This window comes from Chanodichthys erythropterus, chromosome 14 (assembly GCF_024489055.1).
Source record: "Chanodichthys erythropterus isolate Z2021 chromosome 14, ASM2448905v1, whole genome shotgun sequence".
NCBI lineage: Eukaryota > Metazoa > Chordata > Actinopteri > Cypriniformes > Xenocyprididae > Chanodichthys > Chanodichthys erythropterus.
In genome coordinates, this window is record NC_090234.1 from 22,028,698 (window position 1) to 22,051,204 (window position 22,507).

Below are 22,507 nucleotides of genomic sequence, written 5' to 3' on the forward strand. Positions count from 1 at the left end.
TCTGCACCCAGTACATCTTATATGATCCTCAGAGCTCCTACAAACCCCAGAGGATCCGGTTAGGTAAGGTGTGGTCGGCTCCATCCACGTGGCTTCTGGACTGCATAGCTGCCTTTCAGCTCCTGCCTGTGCCGGAGCCCTAGACCTTGCTGTACTATTGTGTTTCGACTTCATGACATCAAATAAAACCTTTTTCTGCATAAAAGAAATTAGTTTTTTTAATCCGTATCTGAAGATAGAGACATCATAATTGCTGTTTTCATCAAGCTTTTGTATGTGAGGCAAAATAAAGGACCTGACTATCCCCTGAAGACTCGTCACATGGCAACTCTTAGGAGAAAGTATTTGCATGCTTTTTAGAGTCTATTGTGCTTGTTCTTTTTTGTTCTAGGCCAAATTATGCCATCTGAAAGCTAGAAAATTATAAAAACGTTTGCCATTGTTAGGATACATGACCTATTTTGAGCAGACTCGCAACTTGTGTGCCAACCATTCGGAGATCTCGTGGGATTTTGTTTTCTATTCCTCCAGACAAAACTTACATCTTCATCAGACTTTAAAATGCAGTGCTAATTGCTTAGATAGCTTTTGTTCAAAAAACCAAATGGTATTCATATAGACCAGGACAGGATAATGAGATCCTGGCTTTCTTTGCCTCCACAGATGATGAGGTGGCATTTAGATTAGATGGAAAAAGATACCCAAAGAGAAAAAGAGCAATTAATTCTCAAACATTGGTACTTTTTTAAACATGCAAGTTTTTGTTTTCTTTGCTCGTTGTTTCTGCAAGGGTTAAAAAATGAAAGATTTCTGGTCCTCTTTGGCCATCTCCCAAGACATGGCTTTCAATGGGATTAGTCAGGGATGCTCCTAATTGCTATTGATTGCTGTGAGCCGCATTAAATTGCTTCGCCCTCGTCCTGCAGGGACGTGGAGGGAGGCAATTAGTGGTGTGGACAGGGTTTTGTGGGGTGATTAATTGGAGGGTATTGAGGGTCCTGTGGGTAGAGGGAAACATGCACCCCTAACTCTTAACACCTGACTTTGCAAACTTTATCATCTCACTACTAAGAGTTAAGAGCTTTCAAATGCACTTTTACAGAGCAATGTGTGCAGACAGATACAATCCTGAGGGCAAAGTTACTCATTATGCATTGTTTTTCACAATGCTGGATCTTTTGGCTTTGTCTTTTGGTTTATAGTATATCTGAAGATGTCTTTAATATGAATGCTGGCTTTTCTATTCATCCAAGATCATCTTTTTAGCCAGAATTTATATTAAAGGGAAAGACTGGAGATCTAACTTTATAATTATTGCCTAGACTCATAGTACCAAACAGAGGCTGATGATAAAATGATGTTATAAATCTCAGATCTACTGAAGAATGATCTTCTTTGTATGTTTGGAAAGTTCTGCTGCCAAACAAGCTTTCTTCACTACATTAATTGAATGATGCTAAACTGGATTTCAGTTAGAGAGTGCAATGTCTCATGTCTAGTCTAGGACAAGCCCAGTTTTTCTTCTGGAGGTTAGTTCCCATCTGATTCAAATATTTATCTTGCACAACCTTGGTTTTTGACTAGTTTTTGCATCATCTGACCAGGGTTATTATACAAATAAAACTAAAACCATAAAAAAATGCCATTACTTGAAATAAAATAAACATTAACTTCTTAACTAACTTGATGTACTAAAATAAATAAAACCAAAACTGAAATAAAAATGAATAATAATAAAAAAAAAACACTAATACAAAATGAAAAGAAACAAAATAGTTAAATCTTTAACAAAAATTCCAAAATTTTAAAACATTTGAAAATGGAAAATATAAAAAATAAATACAATTCAAACTATAATTAAAAACTATAATCGGGGTGCACTGGTGCGCATGCGTGGTAAAAAAAATAATAAACGATGCGCACCAGAAAACATGGAGGGAAGCGCTTATGGTAGCCTACCAACATTTTTGGGGACCGGATCACAGGGACACGTTTACATACTGGAGTAGGATTTTCTCCATCTCTTAGATAGCAATCATGATGGTAAGTGTGTTCTTTAATTATTAGGGGTGCAACGGATCGCAATCCATGATCCGTACTGCCCAACGGTTCGGCACGCATGTGATTTGCGTATTAACTGCTAAGTTTAACCATCATAGAGTGAAAGTTTATCATTTAGACGTGTTTTGTCTCGCCAGTTTGTCTCGTTTTAAAAACGATTTTAAAAGCGGAAGAAGAGGCGAAAATCGGGACTCGCGAGCTGTTATCTGTGCCACAGCCGAAGCGCGCGCACGGAGAGAGAGAGAGGCGCGTTTCAGACAGCGCTCGAACATCGAATTGATTCCTTTTTCGCGTTTACTTTCACTTGACACCTACACACAAAATTATGTCAAAATACCTGTCTCGGTTATGTCATTAGCGAACAGTTGAGAAAGAAACCGGATGTGTGTTAGTATATTCAGTCCGTGTGCACATTCCGTCTTAAAGTGACAGCAGCCTAATATTCTTGATGTTGTCTGTGTCATTAATGTAAATTAAAGCTGCAGTCTGCGATTTTTTCCTCTTTGTCGCCATCTCTTGTTTGAAACCTGCAGTTGCAGTCATGTGCAGATTAGATATCTGTACCTGTGTTGTGCATTGGCACAGCTCGTCAGCGCGGATGAATCTAATTCTTGCTGTCAGTCACCGCTCCGGTTTGGATACTGTATTTCATATTCAGTGAACTGCGAACAGGTGCGCGTGCCAGAAGGGAGCGCGAGTGCATGGAAATATTAACGCGAAGGGCCTTGTATCACCAGTGCAGACCACCATCAGAAGCTGAAAGCACGCCTGGCCTCGGCGATTTACCTGACTGAATTTGGTGAGTGATGGTTTCAATCATTTTAATATTTTCTGGTATATCTAAGTTAAGTTACCCAGGAGCTCTGTTGACATAGACTTAGCTAATGTTAGCTACAGCTTGATTAATTGAGTCATTGAACACAGCAGGAGAGAAAGCAACGTTAGCCAGCTAGCTAAAGCTCTGGTGGAAAATTATTAGCTAACGCTACCATTTTTGAGGAGGTAGATTTTGAGGTGAGGGGACTGACAAGGCAGAAGGTAAAGTGGCCACCGTTCTATCAATAAGCAGACCTGCCAACCTGTAAGCAATTTGCGTAGCAGATATGCATTTTGACTTCAAAGTACGCTGGTACGATTTGTCACTCTAAACTATGCAAAAACCTAGTGATGCCTCTGTGCATGTGCAGTCCTCAAATCAAGCAACAGCAAAAGAAGAAGAGTCCGACCAATCATAGCGCTAGGTTCTTCCCCCAAATAGCAAGTGGGGATGATTGACAGATGCGTAAAGCCTATCATTAAAATGAGACTGAAAATCGACACCAATAAAGATTCCCGCTCGATCCCCCTTCATAATACTTCGTAAGGGGGCCATAATAATTTTTGACTCATGGCTGAAGTTAAGTTTCTCCAGTTCTTCCCAGGTTGGCAAAAAAGCATCTCAAAATGCATCAGATTGATGCTTTAAAATATGGAATATTTACATTTTTCTTATGGGGGAGCATGCCCCCGGACCCCCTAGAGGGGTAATATCCTTCTCACCTTTTTCACCCCTGATCCGTTTTCATGCCTGATTAGGCCTACAGTAAATTGCACTGCCAATGGTGATTAAATGTAACGATCGCTTAGCTCGGATCATGCCAAACCGTGCAAATTATTATTACTGTTATATTGTTCACAAATTGTTAATGTTAACAACATCAGCATTGCTATGACTATTTATATTAGCGTTACCTGTAGATTTCAATTTCTGTAGCCACTCCACAGTCCAAAGTCTTTTACTTTTGACTACAGGTAAATCTCCAGTTGTCACTGATGGTTGTCATTTGGATCTTTCTGGATTACAATCCACCATCAAAATGATAAGTTTACTTATTTCAGCTGCTGTGAGAAAAGGCTATAAATGATCTGCTACAAGCAGCATCCTCACGTAATAAACTGACTAGCCTGGATGGGACTCCTTCCTTTCTGTTTTACGGATGTGACGTACTGTAATGATGCATTCCTGCGGAAATCCACCAGGTCGCTCTTATTATAAAACATTATTACAAGTTTACCGTTGTGAATCGAGCTAAGATAATGAGATAGTTTTGAACACTGGCTGGTTATGTACTTGCTCAAAAATTGATTTTGAATAATTTTTAACCCAAAAAAGTTACAGACTGCAGCTTTAAATAAAATAATAATAATAAAAAAACATCATCATCTACCATGTTCGAGAGAAAAGAAGATAGTGAGGAGAGCAAAGTGTGAGTACCAAGCAACATCTCCAGGTGCTCCCTTGAGAACCAGACCAAAAAAGTTATGTGCGCCCCTGACTATACACTGCGTTCCAAATTATTATGCAATTGACATATCAGTAAGATTTCAGTACAATAAACATTCAGATTTTAGTTTTTCTAAGAAAATGTTTGTTTGTTTGTTTGTTTATCCATGTCTTTTTAGACAACTGGTATCAATCTCAGAATAAAAAAAAATTGCCAGATCTATGGAAACCCCACTTAGAGGTTGTTCCACATTATTAAGCAAGTTATGGTTCTCATGCAATATGGGGAGGAAGAAAGATCTTTCTGAAGATGAAAAGCATGAAATGGTGCAATGTTGTGCAAAAGGCATGAAAACAACTAATATTGTGTGAAACTGAATGGAGATTATCGAATTATCATAAGATTTGTGAGTGATTTAGAGCACAGCAGAACTCGGTCAGATAAAGGCTTATTAATGAAAGTTCTGTGCACAGCGAATCATCAGCGAAAACAACAGCGAAAAATGGCAGATGGAGCAATAATAACTGAAATGATCCATGATATCATGATATTTTTGATGATATTTGTAAATTGTCTTTCTAAATGTTTCGTTAGCATGTTGCTAATGTAGGCTACTGTTGGTTAAAGTTACCATTGTTTATTACTATATTCACGGAGACAAGAGCCGTCACCATTTTCATTTTTAAACACTTGCAGTCTGTATAATTCATAAACACAACTTCATTCTTTATAAATCCAACAGTGTGTAATGTTAGCCACGGAGCATATAGCCTCAAACTCATTCAAAATCAAATGTGACCCGAAGCATGCATGCAGCATACATGACGAACATCTTGTAAAGATCCATTTGAGGGTTATATTAGCTGTGTGAACTTTGTAAATGCAATGTATTATAGAGTTGCGAGCTCGATGGGCAGGGAGCACGAGATTTAAAGGGCCAGCAGCCCTGAATCGGTGCATAGTTAATGATGCCCCAAAATAGGCAGGTAAAAAATTAATTTAAAAAAATCTATGGGGTATTTTGAGCTGAAACTTCAGACACATAGACATATATTACATCTTGTAAAAAAAAGTTCGATGGCACCTTTAAATACTGTATATTCATAAATATAGTATATTTTATAAACATTGTATATTCAGCTGTGCATATCCATATTTTTACATTTATAACACCTTTGCCTTGGCCCTGCCTTAACTTTAATACGAAACACTAATAATTTTAACTGTTAATTTTTTTTAAGTCTCAAAATGAATGTCCATTGGCAACATATTTATTTTGCCTAAATTTACCTGTAGCATTTAAACTGTTCATTTCAGTTTATTTTTAGTATTTAGTATTTATAGTTTTATGGAATTTTAATATTGGGTGCATATTGGCATTGAAGAATATAAACATTTCTAGTCACCGCACCTTTTGTTTTTACTTACTTGTATCACACACTGTTTCTGCCAATCTCATGAAAGATGCACTACTACTGTATAGGTACTCAAGATTAACATATCTCCGAAAAGTCTTTATTTTTATCATATATATAAAAGATAGATAGGCTGTACCGAGTCTTTCTGAAAACAGCCGAGCTCTTGGAGGCGTGCCGTGTGAGCGGAGCTAAAGAGTGACGAGCACGTGCAGGTTTTGCGTAGTGATCATCTGCAAGCTATCAATATTCAGCTAAACAACTGTATTTAAACACACAATACACCATCGCATTATCCCTGGATAACTTTTGAATCACCATAATGAATATAGCGTATAGTGAATGATGAATAAATTAATTCACTGCGTTTGTGTTTTTACATGCACTTAGGCGCCTATTGCCAACAAAACAGTTTTACTCACCATCTGCGGTTCTAACTCATGACCTTGATCATTATCAGTTTCAAACAATCTGTAAATCCAGAGTAGAACTTGGCCTTGTTTATGAAACCATAAGTGCTAATCCTGAGGGCCATTCTCCATTCATTTTAACCCATAAAAAAGTGATTTCAACTATCAGTTTCTATGGTTATTTTAATAACAAATATCGAGAGCGCATCAATGTAATGCCTGAGCACAAATCTCTCAGCTCCACTTAACACTGGGTTCTTTGGGAAGCAAGGGTATCTTTCCCTCACAACCCTGACATTCCCTGACATTGATGATTTCGTGAAGTTCTGTGACCTGTGCAGCGCTGCTGACGTCTTCCGTAAAGCCGAACGAGCGTTGATAGGCGTGCTCTTGCTCTCTTGCTCTGGTCGACGTGTGCGCGCTCTTCTGGGAGAAGTGCCCATACAAGGAATTCTGACCTTTCTGATGTCACACAGACACATACTCGAAAATGGCACAGAAATATGCCGTAATACGTCCAACTCGTCTTTTGAAACTTTGGCCAAGTTTAGCATGAGAATCCAACTCTTTAACAGTGTAAATAAGTCAGAATACATGAAATAGCATTATACCTTTATTGAATACTATAGCTACACTAAATTTCTTATTTGCTACTTGGTGTTTTTCCCCCTTTGCATTATTGAGGCTTTTTGCCAGTTGGCGGTTCAAGTGCTGCCTGCTGATATCCCATCTGATGTAAAAATAAAATAAAATCAATAGAGTCTGATCCTCAGTAGTAGCAGCACCAGGTAAGATCCTCACCTCAATTAATTTCTTCCCTTAATTATATATGATCTTGTGGGCACATGAGCTTATGTAACACTATCACAGACATTCTTTGTAAATAACTCTTTATTCAAAACATTGCTTAGAGCAAAAAATGGTGTGTGAATAGTGCCTTCCATGGATGTCATAGTATGTTGGTCCATCAGGATTGGAAGCAATTCAGTTCCGGCTACTGTTTCTGCTAGTTATGATGAAGGTTGCACTTCTTCAATAGCTTTTAGGGGGTTCTAGCATTTTTTTGTGCCACTTCCTCCTGTTGTATCAGCACTTTAATGCTCTCCTAGACAATGATGGATGAGTAAACCTGTGGTGGAGTTACAGTAATGGTCTGAGTTCCTCTCTTTCCTGCTCTCTGACCTCAGTGCGCCGTCTGTTTTCTTAGCAATAGCAGAATAAAGTGAACATGTGCCCGACTATCCCTGTGACAGAAGGAATGTGATGTTTCCACACTGTAAATGAATGGCTGGTTATAAAATACTGCCCCCTCAGCATTTAGGAACTGCTCATGTCTGCAGTATCGGAGATGCCTTATGCATCTGGTTGGAGATGAGCTGGTTGGATGTGCTTACAAAAGATAATAAGGAGGGGGGGAAATAAAACCATACACTGGCTTTCTTTTTTTTACTGAATAACACTTTTTTCAGTCTATTTAACAAAATAGTTTTGTTTTCATAAATAATACACGTTTTTAATCCTCTTTCTAACTCTGAATTCAGAATACACATTAAACGCTTTGAGATATGTACATGTTTATACATTAGGAAGGGCACCTGGGCTTTGTACTGTCCCATAAAATAAGATTAATATTAATAATAATAATTCTTAATCTTAAATAATAGCACTATGTTAAATGATACATAATCATTGAGTAAAATGAGTTTTAAATGAATAGTTCACAGGAAAAAAAAAAGGAAACTCTGTCATTTACTCACTCTTTCAAACCTTTACAGCTGTTTCTTCTGTTGGTTTGTTTCTCACGCAAAGTTGATGCATGGTTATGAGACTTGGAATATTGTGGACAAATCATGCCTCGCTTTTATTTTGGTTTGGGGTCCCTTTGAAGCTTCAGTTCCTCATTTGTTGTAATTGCGTGGAAATGAAAATTAATACAATTCTTCAGTTTGTCCTTTTATACTCCACAGAAGAAAGTCATACCACTTCACAACAACATAAGAGTGAGTATATGATGACAGAATTGTCTTTTTTTTTTTTTCTGGGTGAACTGTCCCTTTAAGTGTAATGACCCTCAGTGCCCGTCAGTAAGAAAAGCTGATTGTTTAACAGTATTTTTTTCCTCTTCCTTTAGAGATGCAGTTTGTTTGTTTTCAGGCACAAGTTCATATAACAGTTTTGTTTAGAAAAAAGAACAATCTTTCACAGCTTCCAGCTACAGTTAGTCAGTGTCTCAAAAAAAGAGCAATGGTTCACCTTTACAAAAAACTGACAGTGAATTGTAGAGACAGTGACAGACATTGAAGGCCATGTGCACAAAGAATCAGGTCTTTCTAGAAGCATGATGCAGAACACAATTTCTTCACAGATGAAGCCGGTCCTTCCTTCAGTGGATGCACTGTAGCTTATGAATCAGGAAAATGATGCTGTGGAAAAAGTACAAATGAGATGTATTCCACGTCATCAGGCCTGGTCATTGTGAATTCCATGTGATTGTCAAAAGAGAACAGTGGGGTGGGGGGATCATACAGTACATGAGGACAGATGGGAGTTTTAAGTGCCACAGCTGACTTTCAGTCAATAAATAATAAATAAATGACAGTTTCACTGATATCTCTCATTATCATGTCCCATGATGTGCGATATGCTGCCAAAACAATGAACGGCTGTCCAGTTTAATGAACATTTAGGGTTAATATATAAAAAAGAAACACTGTTTTATCCCATACAACAATTCCAGGACACATTTAGTTTCAGTAGCTGCTGAGACTTTGATTATATTCGGGTGACTCTCACAAAAATTGTAAAAAGGTCAAATTTTCAGGTCAAATTTCACCACAAAGTCAAGAGGAAGATTTTGCATAAAGAACATCAAACCTATTTTTTAGCACCATTAAGATTTGTATTGTCTTTTAAGGCAATTTTTACAATATTATTTTGTCAATTAAGCAAATTCCTTCCCTAAATTCTTATTACCATAATGAAAAAAAAAAAAGAGAAAAATCTTAATGTTGATTAAAAAAGAGACAACTTTCAATATTTATACTTAATGGTAGAATTAATAGTAGTAACAAATATTTCTTTAAAAATGCTAATATAATAAGATTAAATGTTGAGAATAATAGAATGGGAATTACTGTTAAATGTAAAGTATTTGTGGTGGGATTTTGTGATGGGACCTAAAATACAAGTTTATAGTGGATGTTTGTAAAAGTTTTGCTTTATTTACCTGTATTTTACAGATTTCTGAATGTGATAAAATGTGACTTACTGCATAAATCAATGTGACATCTTTTTTTTCCCCCTCAACAATGAAGCTTTGACCCGGTGTGACTTAGGCCCCGTTTACACTAGTAAGTTTTTGTTTTAAAATGCCTTTTTAAATTGAAAACGATCCTCGTCTACACTGGCGTTTCCACAGTGTTTCAGAAATGTTCTCCATCTACACTACACGATCGAAAACACGTCAAATGCGCGTACAAGTGGTTTGAGGTTCGAAAACACAGGTGTAGTGTAAACGACAGGCGTAACCATAGCAAAAGTTATGCGTTTTAAAACACTAGTGTGATCAGGGCCTTATAGTTGACTTATTTTCTGGAAAATATGGTACATACAAATAAAAAAACCTTCAAAAATAATACATACTGATGGGTTTTAGAAAATTTGGTGCATGTAAAGGTACTTAAAAAATGTCATAATGCAAACAAATCCTTAATGATCCCAAAATAGGCATCATTTTCATTGTGCAATTTTTGATTTTTAGGCTGAAATGTGATCTGAACATATTTTTGTGAGATTTACCCATCAATGATTGTTTTGTTTAGCCATCTATCATGACATTGTAATCTGAGATTGTATAGTAATTGAATGATTGAGCTTCCCATAGCTCATGTTGTAGTAAACGTCATAGTTTTTGTGCTGCAGTAGATGTAACTTGAACTACAGCAGAGGGCAGTTTAGCTCAGAAATCCTCGTCTAGTCAGTGATTTTAGAAAGGCAAGCGCCTTGCGCCCATTGGGATGGGCAGGCTTAGGACAAAAAGAAGAACAGAAGCCATGGAAACAAAAAGATCGCCCGCTTGCATAAGCCTAAGCTTTGCTTGTAGCTGTGGGTCATGTTTGGTGCTTAGTGCTTCACAGTCTGGCTCATGACAGCTTGTGTACTCATCTGCACGCTCTGTTCTTTTAGTATCACCCTGTCTCTGTGTTAGATGATGCTACACAGCATCTGTTTTTTATATGCTCAGAGCTGTAATAAATGTCCAGTGTAAAAAAGACCCTAGGGACTGTTTAATAATCGTTTGTCATCTGCTGTATGTCATTTATAGACTTTTAAGGTTCATTATTTCAATTGAGACCTAATGATTTGCTGACTTATTGGACAAGCCTTGGCTTCTACCTTGAGCTATAGAGAGACAAGAGACCCCAAAGATGAAGTAAAAGGCAGTGGGGGAATATATATATATATATATATATATATATATATATATATATATATATATATATATATTTATATCTAGCACAATATATATATATCTAGTACCTTTGGCGGTCATGCTATTGCATTCATTGTCGTCTCATTACCAAATCTGCAGATCTGTTATTAAGTAGCTCATCCATCAGTGCTTAGAAACAGAGTCCAAAAGGTTAAAGGCATTGAATTCTCTTGGAGGGGAAAAATACCTATGATAAATCACAGGTGCTTGGTGAAGTTCCTATTGAATTAATGACTGGTATTCATCATCGAGAAAAAAAAAAAGAAAGAAAGAAGGGGAATCAGGGAAGTGGGTGCCTGTTTTAAAGGGGATCCATAAGCTATGCATTAGTTAAACCTGAATGATGGTCGTTGCTGTAACATTGTGCTGTATTAGGTCTCTGCACACGTGTTACGACGATACAGAAAAATCTTAAGCGAATGTGGGCTGAAAGCGGCTCAGAGTCTGTCTAGAGGTTCTTATTGGTTTAAGTGCTTCTCAAAGTGCAGTTGATCAACATCTTCCTTCTAAGCTGCAAGCGAAATTGCCGTGAGCCGAGGTTACGGATGCGCTGAAGATCAAAAGAAGTGGTTATAAACGTGGCTTTGAAGCACCAGACTGTATGCAGATTCCTTCCTTTGTTTTAGCCCTCTGCATGCTGGGCTGTGTGTCTGCCGGGCAGTACCACAGAGGGCAGAGGCGGATAATTTATCACTGCATATTGCCTGATTAAGGAAAATTAAAGTAGGCTGCTGTGGGCTGGCTAATTGCTTAGATAACAAGTTCAAGCTGCTAGACTTTAGGAAAGCGTGCTTGTTTGGGCTTGGGAGAGAAAAACAAGGGTTTTGCAAACAGATGAGAAAACTGCATTACGGTAGAGATTGGTTAGAGGACACTTTCCACGAATAGGGTACAATATGTTGCCTGAAACTACAATTTATTTAACAAATGATGAATGAAAGGAGGCGTTTAACCTTCAAAAAGAAGAGGTTAAAACTAAATATTGAGGAGCTGTTTTATTTAATGTATTTATATTTTATGAGATTTGCCATTAGGATGTGCCTAAATTGTAGACATTAGTTATTATATACCCTGAATTTTTATATATAATATTATATAACACAGTGTACATAATGAGTTCAAGCTGCTAGACTTTAGGAAAGTGTGCTTGTTTGGGCTTGGGAGAGAAAAACAAGGGTTTTGAATTAGAAGACTGCATTATGGAATATATATTCTGTTAAAAAAATTAGGTTCGGAAAGTCTGTTATGCTCACCAAAGCTGCATTTAATTGATCAAAAATATAGTAATATTATGAAATATTATTACAATTAAAAATAATGATTTTCTTTTTGAATATATTTTAAATTGTAATTTATTCCCGTGATGCAAAGCTGAATTTCTAGGGATGCACCGATATGAACATTTTGGCCGATGCTGATAACCGATAATTATTTATATTTGAAAGCAGATAACCGATATATTGGCTGATAAACCTAAATCAAAATTGTTATATAATTTGGATTTCCTGATTACTAAGACAAAAGTTTCACCATCAAAAGCCATATCCCACACACACAATTATAATGTTCTCATTATAATTTTATGTAGCCTATATGCAGACTTGCACTGCACATGTTTAACTGTATTTTCCTTTTTGAAGTGACTCCAATCATATTTCAAGCAATTCAAATCCATCCTGGCGGACAGTGTGCATCTGAAGTGTCTCAATAATCCATTATTTATCGAGTGTATGATATAGAATAATATGTCCAATAGCAATAAAATAAAAAATTAACATATATTGGCCGATACCGATATGGCAGCCGATATATCGTTCTCTAGAATTTTCATCATCATTACTCCAGTCTTCAGTGTCACATGATCCTTCAGAAATAATTCTAATATGTTGATTTGCGGCTCAAGAAAAATTACTTATCAATGTTGAAAAATGTGGAAATCATTTTTTTAATATAATTCTATGAATAGAAAGTTCAAAAGAACAGCAGTTATTTGAAATAGCAATCTTTTGTAACACTAATAATGTCTTTGCTGTCACTTTTGATCAATTTAATGCATCCTTGCTGTATTAATTTATTTTAAAAAATATTACTATATAATAAGACAGTAATTTAAACTTATTATTATTATTATTACTATTATATAAAATATGTATGCCTCTAATGTTTAACGTCATGGGACGCAAAAGTGTACCCTATTAATGGAAAGTGCTTCCCACCTATACTGCTGGATCCATTCTCATAAGAGTTTTCTCATATGAATGAAGCAATACAATAATTTCCCTGAACAATCACTGAATCATCTTCGCTGTGTTTCTCTTGGGCCATTTTCCAATTATGTGGTGTAGATCTACCTTATTCCCTCTTGTTCCACTAATTAGACAATTAAAATCAAACTTGTCATTAATCATGTTTCTTAATGAACAAGTTCATACCCTCTAGTAATACTACTACTAAATATCACTCACACTCAACAAATGTGGGAACACAGAGGCTTGTACAGGACTAGTGGAGGTGTGGTTTTGTGTGTGTAATGCTGTAATGTGTGCTGTGCTTCAGTATCTCACTGTAAGCTCAGATGAAAATAATCAACTTTATCTTCAAAGGACTGAGGTGCTATTTTAGGTTTAAATGTTCTCATTGAGCACTCAAGGTCTCGTGAAATATACAAACACTGTGTTTAAGCAGCATAAGCAACTAATAAAACTAGTGGGTGAATCTCATGAAACCTGTCAAGAATGTGTCCAGATCATATTACACGCCAAAATCAACTAAACAAAATAAGAAATTGTATTTTGCCTAAAGAAAATGAAGTTTGTTTAAGGACTATTAAGGTATTTTAAGACTTTTAAGCACATTTAATCTTAAACTGTCATTATGGCAATGCAAAAATTCTTATTAATGTAATGGGGGGGAAAAATAAATAAAATTCTCATAAAATGAGAATTGCAATGGGGTAATTTTTATGAAAAAAAAAAAAAATCAAATTCATTAGTAAGAATCTAATGAAAATCCTGTTAAATAATGGCATTTATAAAAGAGAAAAAAAGAAAAAAGAAAGAGACATTTGGATGCATTAAAGTAATTTTGTAGGAAAATGTAAAATAACAATTGGAATGGGGGGGGGTGGGGGGGGGGCATTTTTATGGAAGAAAAATAGTCAAAATCCAAAAAACTCCTAAAAAAGACTATTTTCATTATGCAAAGTACCAATTCTTTTTTTTTTTCTTTTGATTTTGGAGTGAAATATTTCATGAGGTTCACCCTAGTATAAACTCATCACAGGATGAAAGACAAACTGTTATGATTCTGCCAAGGACTTTTATGCATGTGTGTGTTTGAGTGTACAGTATGTATGTGAGTCCGTGTCCATGAATCTCAACTTGTCCAGCCATCTCAGTTTGCCAGAGGAATTGTGCTCCTGCCAGTCAGTCTCTCGCTGTCACAAGGTGGGCCGTCCCCTGTGCCGACAGCCGTGCCGCACATCGGTGTCCCTCCCTTCAGCTCCGGAGGGTTTCTATGACGACGTCTGACCGTTGAGGCACTCCCGCCGCAAGCACTGCGCAGGCTTCCACCAGTCCCCGCTGTGGCACCGACAGATGGTGCAGTCGTCCACCTTCACTTCAATGCCAGCTGGGATGATTGTGGTTCCAGCGAAGCAATTTGGACCTGTCACATGGGGAAAAGTAGGAGATTTTAAGGAAGGAAGAATGAGCAAGAGCTCACAGGAGCCTCTTTTGGAGGGAGTGCCAGAGTGACTCAAAGGGAGTTTCGAAAGCGGAACAGATGTGTGGATGTTTTTCACGGGCATGCACTGTTGGGCTTGTTTTTGTAACACTAAAGCTCTTTTGCTCCTTCTTCGTCTCCTTTTTCCTCTCTAATTCTCCCTCTCACACACCCATCCTCTCACTGGGATGCTTTGCATTCTAATGCGCCACAAGCTGCAGGGGCTGCTGAACAGCCATGCTGGCAGTATGTGTGATCTGAGCACGCTCCACTCATTATTCTCTTCTATTGTGGCCTTGTAGACCATCGCAGATTACGAGCTATAGGAAAACAAAAAAAACATTGAATTGGCACACTATTGAATTGATAAACATTGAATATGATACACTGATTAATCAATCAAATAACCACTTGTATCAATCACTAAATTTGTAATCGAGGTCACCTCATTCTTTTAAAGCATGTTGTAGACAGATTAACATACTGTAATTTTGGGGTCAGTAAAGAGTTTTACTTTTATTACTTATATTAATCAAAAGTCACAGTAAAGACTTTTACATGGTTACAATTCAAATAAATGCTGCTCTTTCTGTTCATCAAACAATCCTGAAATAATTAAATCACAATTTCTACTAAAATATTAAGCAACACAACTGTTTTCAACTTTGATAATAATAAGAAATGTTTCTTGAGCATATTGGAAATGAAAATCAGCATATTGGAATGATTTCTGAAGGATCATGTGACACTGAAGATGGAGAAATAATGCTGAAAATTCAGCTTTGCCATCACAGGAATAAATTGCATTTTAAAATGTATTCAAATAGAAAAATTATTTTTAATTCTAATAATATTTCCTAATATTAATGTATTTTTTATCAATTAAATGCAGCTTTGGTGAGCATAACAGACTTACCGACTTATTTTAAATTGTATATTGCTGTTTTTTTACAGTATTTTTGATCAATTAATTGCAGCTTCTGTGCATTAGGATTGCTTTTACATGGCATTTTAAAAGAAAAAAATATTCCTTTGGTCTGACTAAAATCAAAAAAAAATTTTAAACACACTTAATATTTAGTTAAAATAGAACCCAAAGGAAGATAAATTAAATACTAACAGTTTTTATTGTTGGCATATGGTATGTAAACATTTCCTTAAGACACCCACACGCTACAACGTGCCAATTTTGGGCCCAATTCTCCCCTTTTAACAATCCTAGGTAAAGTCCCAATTGTCTTGATTGTTCTACAGATCATCTTATCAGATTGACCGGTGGTGTGATCATGTGTGTTAAAGGATTAATTCACTTTCAAATGAAAATCACCCCAAACTTTACTCACCCTCAAGCCATCCTAGATGTATATGACTTTCTTCTTTCTGATGAACACAATCTGAGATTCATTAATAAATATCCTGATGCATCCAAGCTTTACAATGGCAGTGAGTGGGATCGATGAGTATGAGCTGAAGAAAGTGCTTCCGTGATCCACATCCATCCATCATATTTATTAAAATATCTCTGATTGTGTTCATCAAAAAGAAGAAAGTCATATACACCTAGGATGGCTTGAGGGTGAGTAAAGCTTGGGCTAATTTTCATTTGAAAGTGAACTAATCCTTTAAGACGAAGAGTGATTGAATCTGTTCTGAAGAACGGGCTGCACCGATCTCAAAACGTAAATATTCAGCATGTTGGTCCTGTTGTGTGGGGGGAACCCTGAGGACAAACACGCACACACCCTGTTAATTGTCACATGGAATGAAATGATACCCAATCAGAAAGCGAGCTGACGGAAGCATAACACAACTTCATCCAAACCTTTTTCTTTTTTTCCAGCGAATTTTCTGTAAAAAGCAGTCCAAACACTATTATCGCCATTTATTCTTGCCCGTCATCTAAAGTCATGTTTGACCGCGAGAGATTTTTGTTCACAGTCGGGACTCTGGTTGTTTGTGAATGTGAATGGAATCTGTTAGTGTGTGGTGTGCTGCCCTGGTCACATCATGGCACTAGAGGAACACAACTGTTAAATCTATAATTTTTTAGCTTACGCTTGCGCTACATAATTTTCAATTGACATAAAGGCATCAAGTTCTCTTAAAGTCAGGATTCTTGTAGCCTATTTATTGCGCAATGCAATTATTTTATCTGTGAGTGGTGCATGTCTTTGTCTTTATACTGTTTCTGTTACAGCACTTGACTTCTGGTGATCTCAAAGGGGACTGATGCTGCTATTATTGGTTACTCTGGAACAAAATCTATAACAACAGTCAAGGTATGTGTCACATGTGCTCTTCAGTGTATTTTAATCAATGTAGAGTCAAGTTTAGTCCAATGTAAGTTCCATTATATATTAATCTTATATATTAGCTTATGCATGTACATTCAGGCTACAATGTTCATTCTTATCAGTCTTATTTTAGTGATGTTTTCATAGATACATATTTTATGAACAAATTAGACATCTGCATAAATGTTGAACCCAGATCCCTGTGGGCACACATAGTTCTTTTGAGATAATTGTACTAGTGTGGTAAATAAGATTATTGTATATTAAATGTGGTGTAACAGAATACCTGCAGTGTAAAATGTAGGCGTATGATAATCGCCGCATAAACTTTTATCATTTGTTTATTTTTTGGTGGTTGGGATCAGATTGGAGATTCAGGCTAGGAGTGTGTTAAACAAAATACAAGATACTCAGTGTTTATCACTTGCTTTGCTGATCTCTCACTTGCATATTATTGTAAATTATTAACAAGCATCTTTAGGGTTGACTTTGAGCAGTGTTGTGGTTCTGATGATCTTTTAAGTATTACATGATTTTTTGAATTTTATCAAGCATAACAAGCTTAAGCTTGAACAAGTTTACATATTTCGCTGTTTTTTGTTTGTTTCTTCCACAGAAAGCCAGTAAGCAGCATGGTTGTGCCTGTAATGTTAGATATGCTATAGTGATCTTATTCATATAAGATTATCATTATATCATGTTTGGCTGTATATTATCTTAAAGGGGTCCTACTAGCTTTTTTATGTTTTCAACTTTCTTTAGTGTGTAATGTTGCTGTTTGAACATGAAAAAATGTCTGCAAAGATTCAAAGCACAAAGTTCACTCCAAAGAGAATTATTCTCTATATCAGTAAGCACTGAAACGCCTCAGTCTTGAGTTTTCTTTAAGGAATGTACACACCACAATATTCCTCATTTAAATAATTCCCACCCTCGTCATATGAAAAAAAAAAATGTGGATGAGGCCTGGTTGAGTCTCATTAGTAGTGTGTTGAAACAGTGTTACTGAGTGTTACTAGAGAGGTGCTGCAACAATGTAAATATGTGAAAAATAATGTGTTTTTTGAACATTCAAGCATATAAACCTATTCTAGCAGAGCCCAAAAACAAAATCAAGACTTTGAAAAAAGGATATAATAGGTCCCCTTTAAAGTTTCTGCAATTTAGAGACTAAAATTAGCCATTTGTGATCAGAATTTGTGTGATGGCTTTATGAAAACCTAAATGATACAGGCACAAGCCACTGGTCAATCAGGTCTTGTTAGATTTTTATAATGATCTTGATCATAGATAAAGATCTAAAAAAAAATAAAAAAATAAGCCATTTTTCATATTGAATCTTGTGGAAACGGGTTGTTTAAGATCCTCACACTGCACTTTGTGGACATTTTCAGCTCAATTTGAACAAAGCACTGCTCTAAAACATCTTTTCTATGGTGCCTGGAGGATCTTGAAGTGCCGGCGTTGAGCGTTTTTTTGTAAACAGCAATTTCATCTATAAGGACCAGACAGAATTTTGTTTATAAACATGGTGGCTCTATTATTTGTATTATTTGATTATTTGTTAATGAGATCTGAATAAGTAAAACATCATACTCGGCCCAACAAAAATGAGCATTTACAGAACTAACATTTCAGCATATATGTAAGGCCATTCTTGATGACAAGCAAGTCCTTGAAAAGTACTTAGTTTGATGTGGCAGTATTTCCTGAAATATAGTCCTCACTCTATGTCAGTAAAAGTCAGTGGTGCTGCACATTTCAAAAAGAGTTCAAGCTTCATGACCTCCCTTTTACTGTGGGGGAAAACAACTAGATTGCATTTTAACCACATCACAGACATGTTAATAGACTTTCGATAGGGCGGCAGGGTTAGCGGTGCACAAATTGCTTTACTGCCTACAATATTCTGCATGCTCCTAAGAGACCTGAAGGAGTCTTACATGCACTCAAATATTTGATTTCCATCAGTAAAAATTATGAGCTGTTGGCAAAAGTGCAAAAGCAACTGTTCAAGGGGGGTGAAACAGAGATGCGTGACTACTAGCCTAGCCAAGAGCAGTTATTCATCACCCTATAGAAAAGAGTGTCACTAGTGCAAAGACACCTTGGCCAGGTGGACAGGTACCAAACAGATAATGATAAGATCATGCTTCATGTCATTCCTTAATGAAAAATCAGTTTTAAGACTACTGAGAAGATCAAGTCCTTGATTACAACATCATCGCACATTGTATGATAAGGTTGTGAGATGCAGATTTTATTAGTTCATTATTGGCAGTTAAACCACTTATGTCTGTGGTCTAATGGTATTTTAATATTATTTAGTATTATATACTATTATCATATTTATTAATATTTTGAATTACAGTAGTGGCCAAAAGTGATGTCCAGCCTAGGAAAATGTATCTCCTCACCCTTTATTCAAAAATTATTAAACTTGTCTAAAAGATTTTGTAAGCATATCTCGTAGTTGTGCTTGTTTTATTCATGATAACGCAAACATCATTTTTGGCCAGGCTATCATGCACAGAAATTATAAACACATGCAAAAACAAAAGAGAACCAACAAAATATTAGTAACTGATTATGTTGTGGCCAATGTAAGCTATTTCCTGTGAGATGTTTTTTTTTTATTTTTTTACTCATTTTCTTTTTTGCATATTAAAATAAACCCTGTAGCTGTAGCTAAATAAATTTGTCATATAAATACCTTAACCAAGTTTAGTGTTTTATTCATCCCTCATATTTAAAATATTTAAATAATATATCAATATTTTCCTCATATTTTGAAGGTAAATTGAAATCGTAGGGTCATTAAAAACAAATATGCCCTCCGGACATCACTTTTTATCCACTACTGTAGTGTCAGTATTAGGGAAAGTTTAAAATTACTTTTGTTAAAATTAACATTACTTTTAAAAGTAATGCGTTACAATATTGCGTAACTTCCTGAAAAGCAACTTTTTGTGTTACTTGATAACTTTTTATGGAAAGTAATGCATTGTTACTTTTTTCCCACCTGTGCTGGGCTTGCTTGTTTGTTTAATAAAGGTCTGTTTTTGGCTAATGTAAAGGCCTTTTCACACCAAACGTGAAATGAGTTAGCCTCAGGCTGAAGGAAATGCAAATTCACGACTGTACAGTAGAGGGCGCAGCTCAAACAAACCTTTCAGCTGTGCTGCCATTCTGGGGTGCGTTTCCCGAACAACTATGTAAATCGCTGCTGAACAACCATAGTACGATGCATCGTTGAACAAATCAACAAGCTAGTCACGACTGTTTCCCGAAACCGTATTGTCGCAAACCTGTCGTTCAGCCACGTTGGTGAATGACGCCACACAGGTGGTGGGGTAATAACTTCTTTAAATGAATCCATTTGAGGTCGAATTAATGCTAGAATTTCTGCTATAAATTACAGATATGTGGCATTAGAGGACTAATTCTCATTTTCTTCAGTTATTATGCTTTATTCCCAGATTAAATCAAATGCTTGTTCTGACATACTAGATCACGTACGTACATGTGCACTCTTCAAAAACGGTGCTTTAGCTCTCTTGACAAATTAAAATATATAAATGACATTTGTATATATTCTAAATAAAATATATACATTGTACTTAACTTTTGCTCAAGATAATGATTTATTAAGTCCACATGTCATAAAAACAAGAAACTATGCTTCTAACCACAGCTCGAGAGCTGTCGTTTCAACCACACAAGTTTGCGATGCAGTTTGCGAATGTTCGTTTAAACTATGGCTTCTGGAAACACCAAATCGTTGAGCTATGTAAGTAACGATGGAACTTGTGATGTTAATTGGCTAACGATGCTTTTGGGAAATGCACCCCTTGAAAAATAGGAAAAACAAAAAACTTTGCATTTCACAGTTTTTATTCATTTTTGAGGGATATTGAATCTGTTTTTGTGGAAGCGAGATGAGTAAATGCCTGCTCACATTTAGTCTAGAACTGCAATAATCATCATGTTTACACAGCGCACACAACACCTCTGCAGCTTTACTCCTGATTTCTCTCAACATGGGATCAGGAGAGCTGTCAGTCAATATGGGAAAACCAAGTAAAGCTTCATTTATATAGCACCTTTTAAAAACAGTGTTTACAAAGTGCTTTACAGAAGAGGAATTCACAGAAAAAAAAAACCCATACAAACAGAAATAAAATAATAAAATGAAATGCAATAAAAATAATAAAATAAAAAAAACAATAAAATATGCATGTGCAAATTCACAGAAATGAAAAACACCTCTTGATTTACAAATAAGTAACTTAAGTTACTTATTTTAAAAAGTAACTGTAATGCGTAATAAGTATTGCATTACTTTACTTATTACTTGAAAATGTAATCTGATTATGTAACTCGCATTACTTTTAATGCGTTACCCCCAACACTGTTTATTATAACATTTTGATTTTTTTTTTTTTTTTTTTTTTAAATTTAAGGTTTAGTAAATTTTATGCGCTTTTGTCATTTTTATTCGTTTATTTTTCTTTTTATTTAATATTTCTATTTAGGTTCAATTCATTCATTCAATTCAATTTTAGTACTTTTTTGGTACTTTTATTTTAATCCTTCCTAGCCAGGAAGTGCAATCTCTGAATCATAAGAAATTCACTTTATGTTCTTTCTGTTGCAGTTTAAGTCAAAAAACACATTGGTTTATTTTGATACATACTGTAATTGAAATTTGAACAATGATATGATAAACGTTTGACATCTTGTGTATCTTCAATCTCAGATATCAAGGCTAAAAATCAACATTAGGCATAAAATCACATTGACATTTCAGCTCTTATGTTGAACAGGGAATTCAAAAACCACCAAGTGATTACTTTTGTCTCCTAACAAAGTCTCTTAAGGGTCTTCACACAAATGTCGTTTTTTTTTTTTTTTTTTTTAAGTCCTCTTTCAGTTCATCCAACAGTGAACTGAGTGAAAATGGCACCAGTTCTCTTGGCAGTTGGCCTTGGTTGTACCTAACCTCGAAGGTCATTTTGGTTCACTTAAGCTGTAATTGTCAAAATTTTCACTTTCATGCAGCAAACCCTTGAGTCTTTTTTAGTAACCTATAGTGGCAAAATCGTGGCAATAAAGTGAACCTGGAGCGCTTTGCTTTTACAGTGCACAAAAGAAGAAAACCAGTGGGCTTAAAGTGAACAAAACTCAGGGCAATTCTTGAGGTCTCTCTGGAGATCTGTAAACCAAATTGCAAACCATTGTGACTTCTTGTTATATGTGACTAAAGACACACACTGTATCTCCTTCACATTTAGGTATACAACATGTTACAGTTTATGCAATTTATTTTATTTTGATTAATTGTGCAGCTTTAAATTCACCTTGTTTTTCACACATTCTTTCTACTTTCAAATCACAGTCATTATCATAGGTGAAGTTACTATGTTGCAGTTGAAGTTACTCTGTTGCCCACGTCATTGCCCTCAGATTAGCTTGCAACCTACAAGCATGCAATTACTATGGTAACCACTGAAGCCACTGAGAGACAGTTGCCCACGATTGGCTCACCCACATAGAAACGTGGCCTGTTGTCTTTCCAGCAGTGCACAAACTGAGCTTAGTATTGCTGGACAAAGTTCTCGTTATCATGGGCTGGATCCAAGGCTGAATCAAGTGCCAAGGTTTAGAGGCATAATTTGGTAATTAGCAATCAGGAGCAAGCCAACACATCACTATTTCTTGAGGCTATTTTTGAGTTTTTGAGGTTCAAATTCACCTCAGCAAAAAAGTACTGCATTCTTGCGAGGTTCATTAAGAGAGGCTCAGAAAGGAAGTGAAACTTCCCAGGCTTCCACATCTTTCGTTTTGA

General features: G+C 36.0%; 2 protein-coding genes across 5 annotated transcripts in view; one reads left to right on the forward strand and one right to left on the reverse strand.

The window, feature by feature from the left end:
- The window catches only part of bard1 (BRCA1 associated RING domain 1), a 34,015-nt gene extending 33,808 nt beyond the window's left edge, over nt 1-207 (forward strand). For all 4 annotated transcript variants that reach the window (XM_067410585.1, XM_067410584.1, XM_067410586.1 and 1 more), the window contains one exon: nt 1-207. This exon is cut by the window's left edge and continues 193 nt beyond it. In XM_067410585.1, the coding sequence (XP_067266686.1) occupies nt 1-143 (143 nt within the window). In that variant the 3' untranslated portion in view covers nt 144-207.
- Nucleotides 208-14,156: 13,949 nt separating this feature from the next.
- Nucleotides 14,157-22,507, reverse strand: part of vwc2l (von Willebrand factor C domain containing 2 like) — a 36,455-nt gene continuing 28,104 nt past the window's right edge. Inside the window, exon 3 of the mRNA XM_067410683.1 lies at nt 14,157-14,308. Coding sequence (XP_067266784.1) covers nt 14,157-14,308 — 152 coding nt within the window. The remainder of the gene's footprint in view (nt 14,309-22,507) is intronic.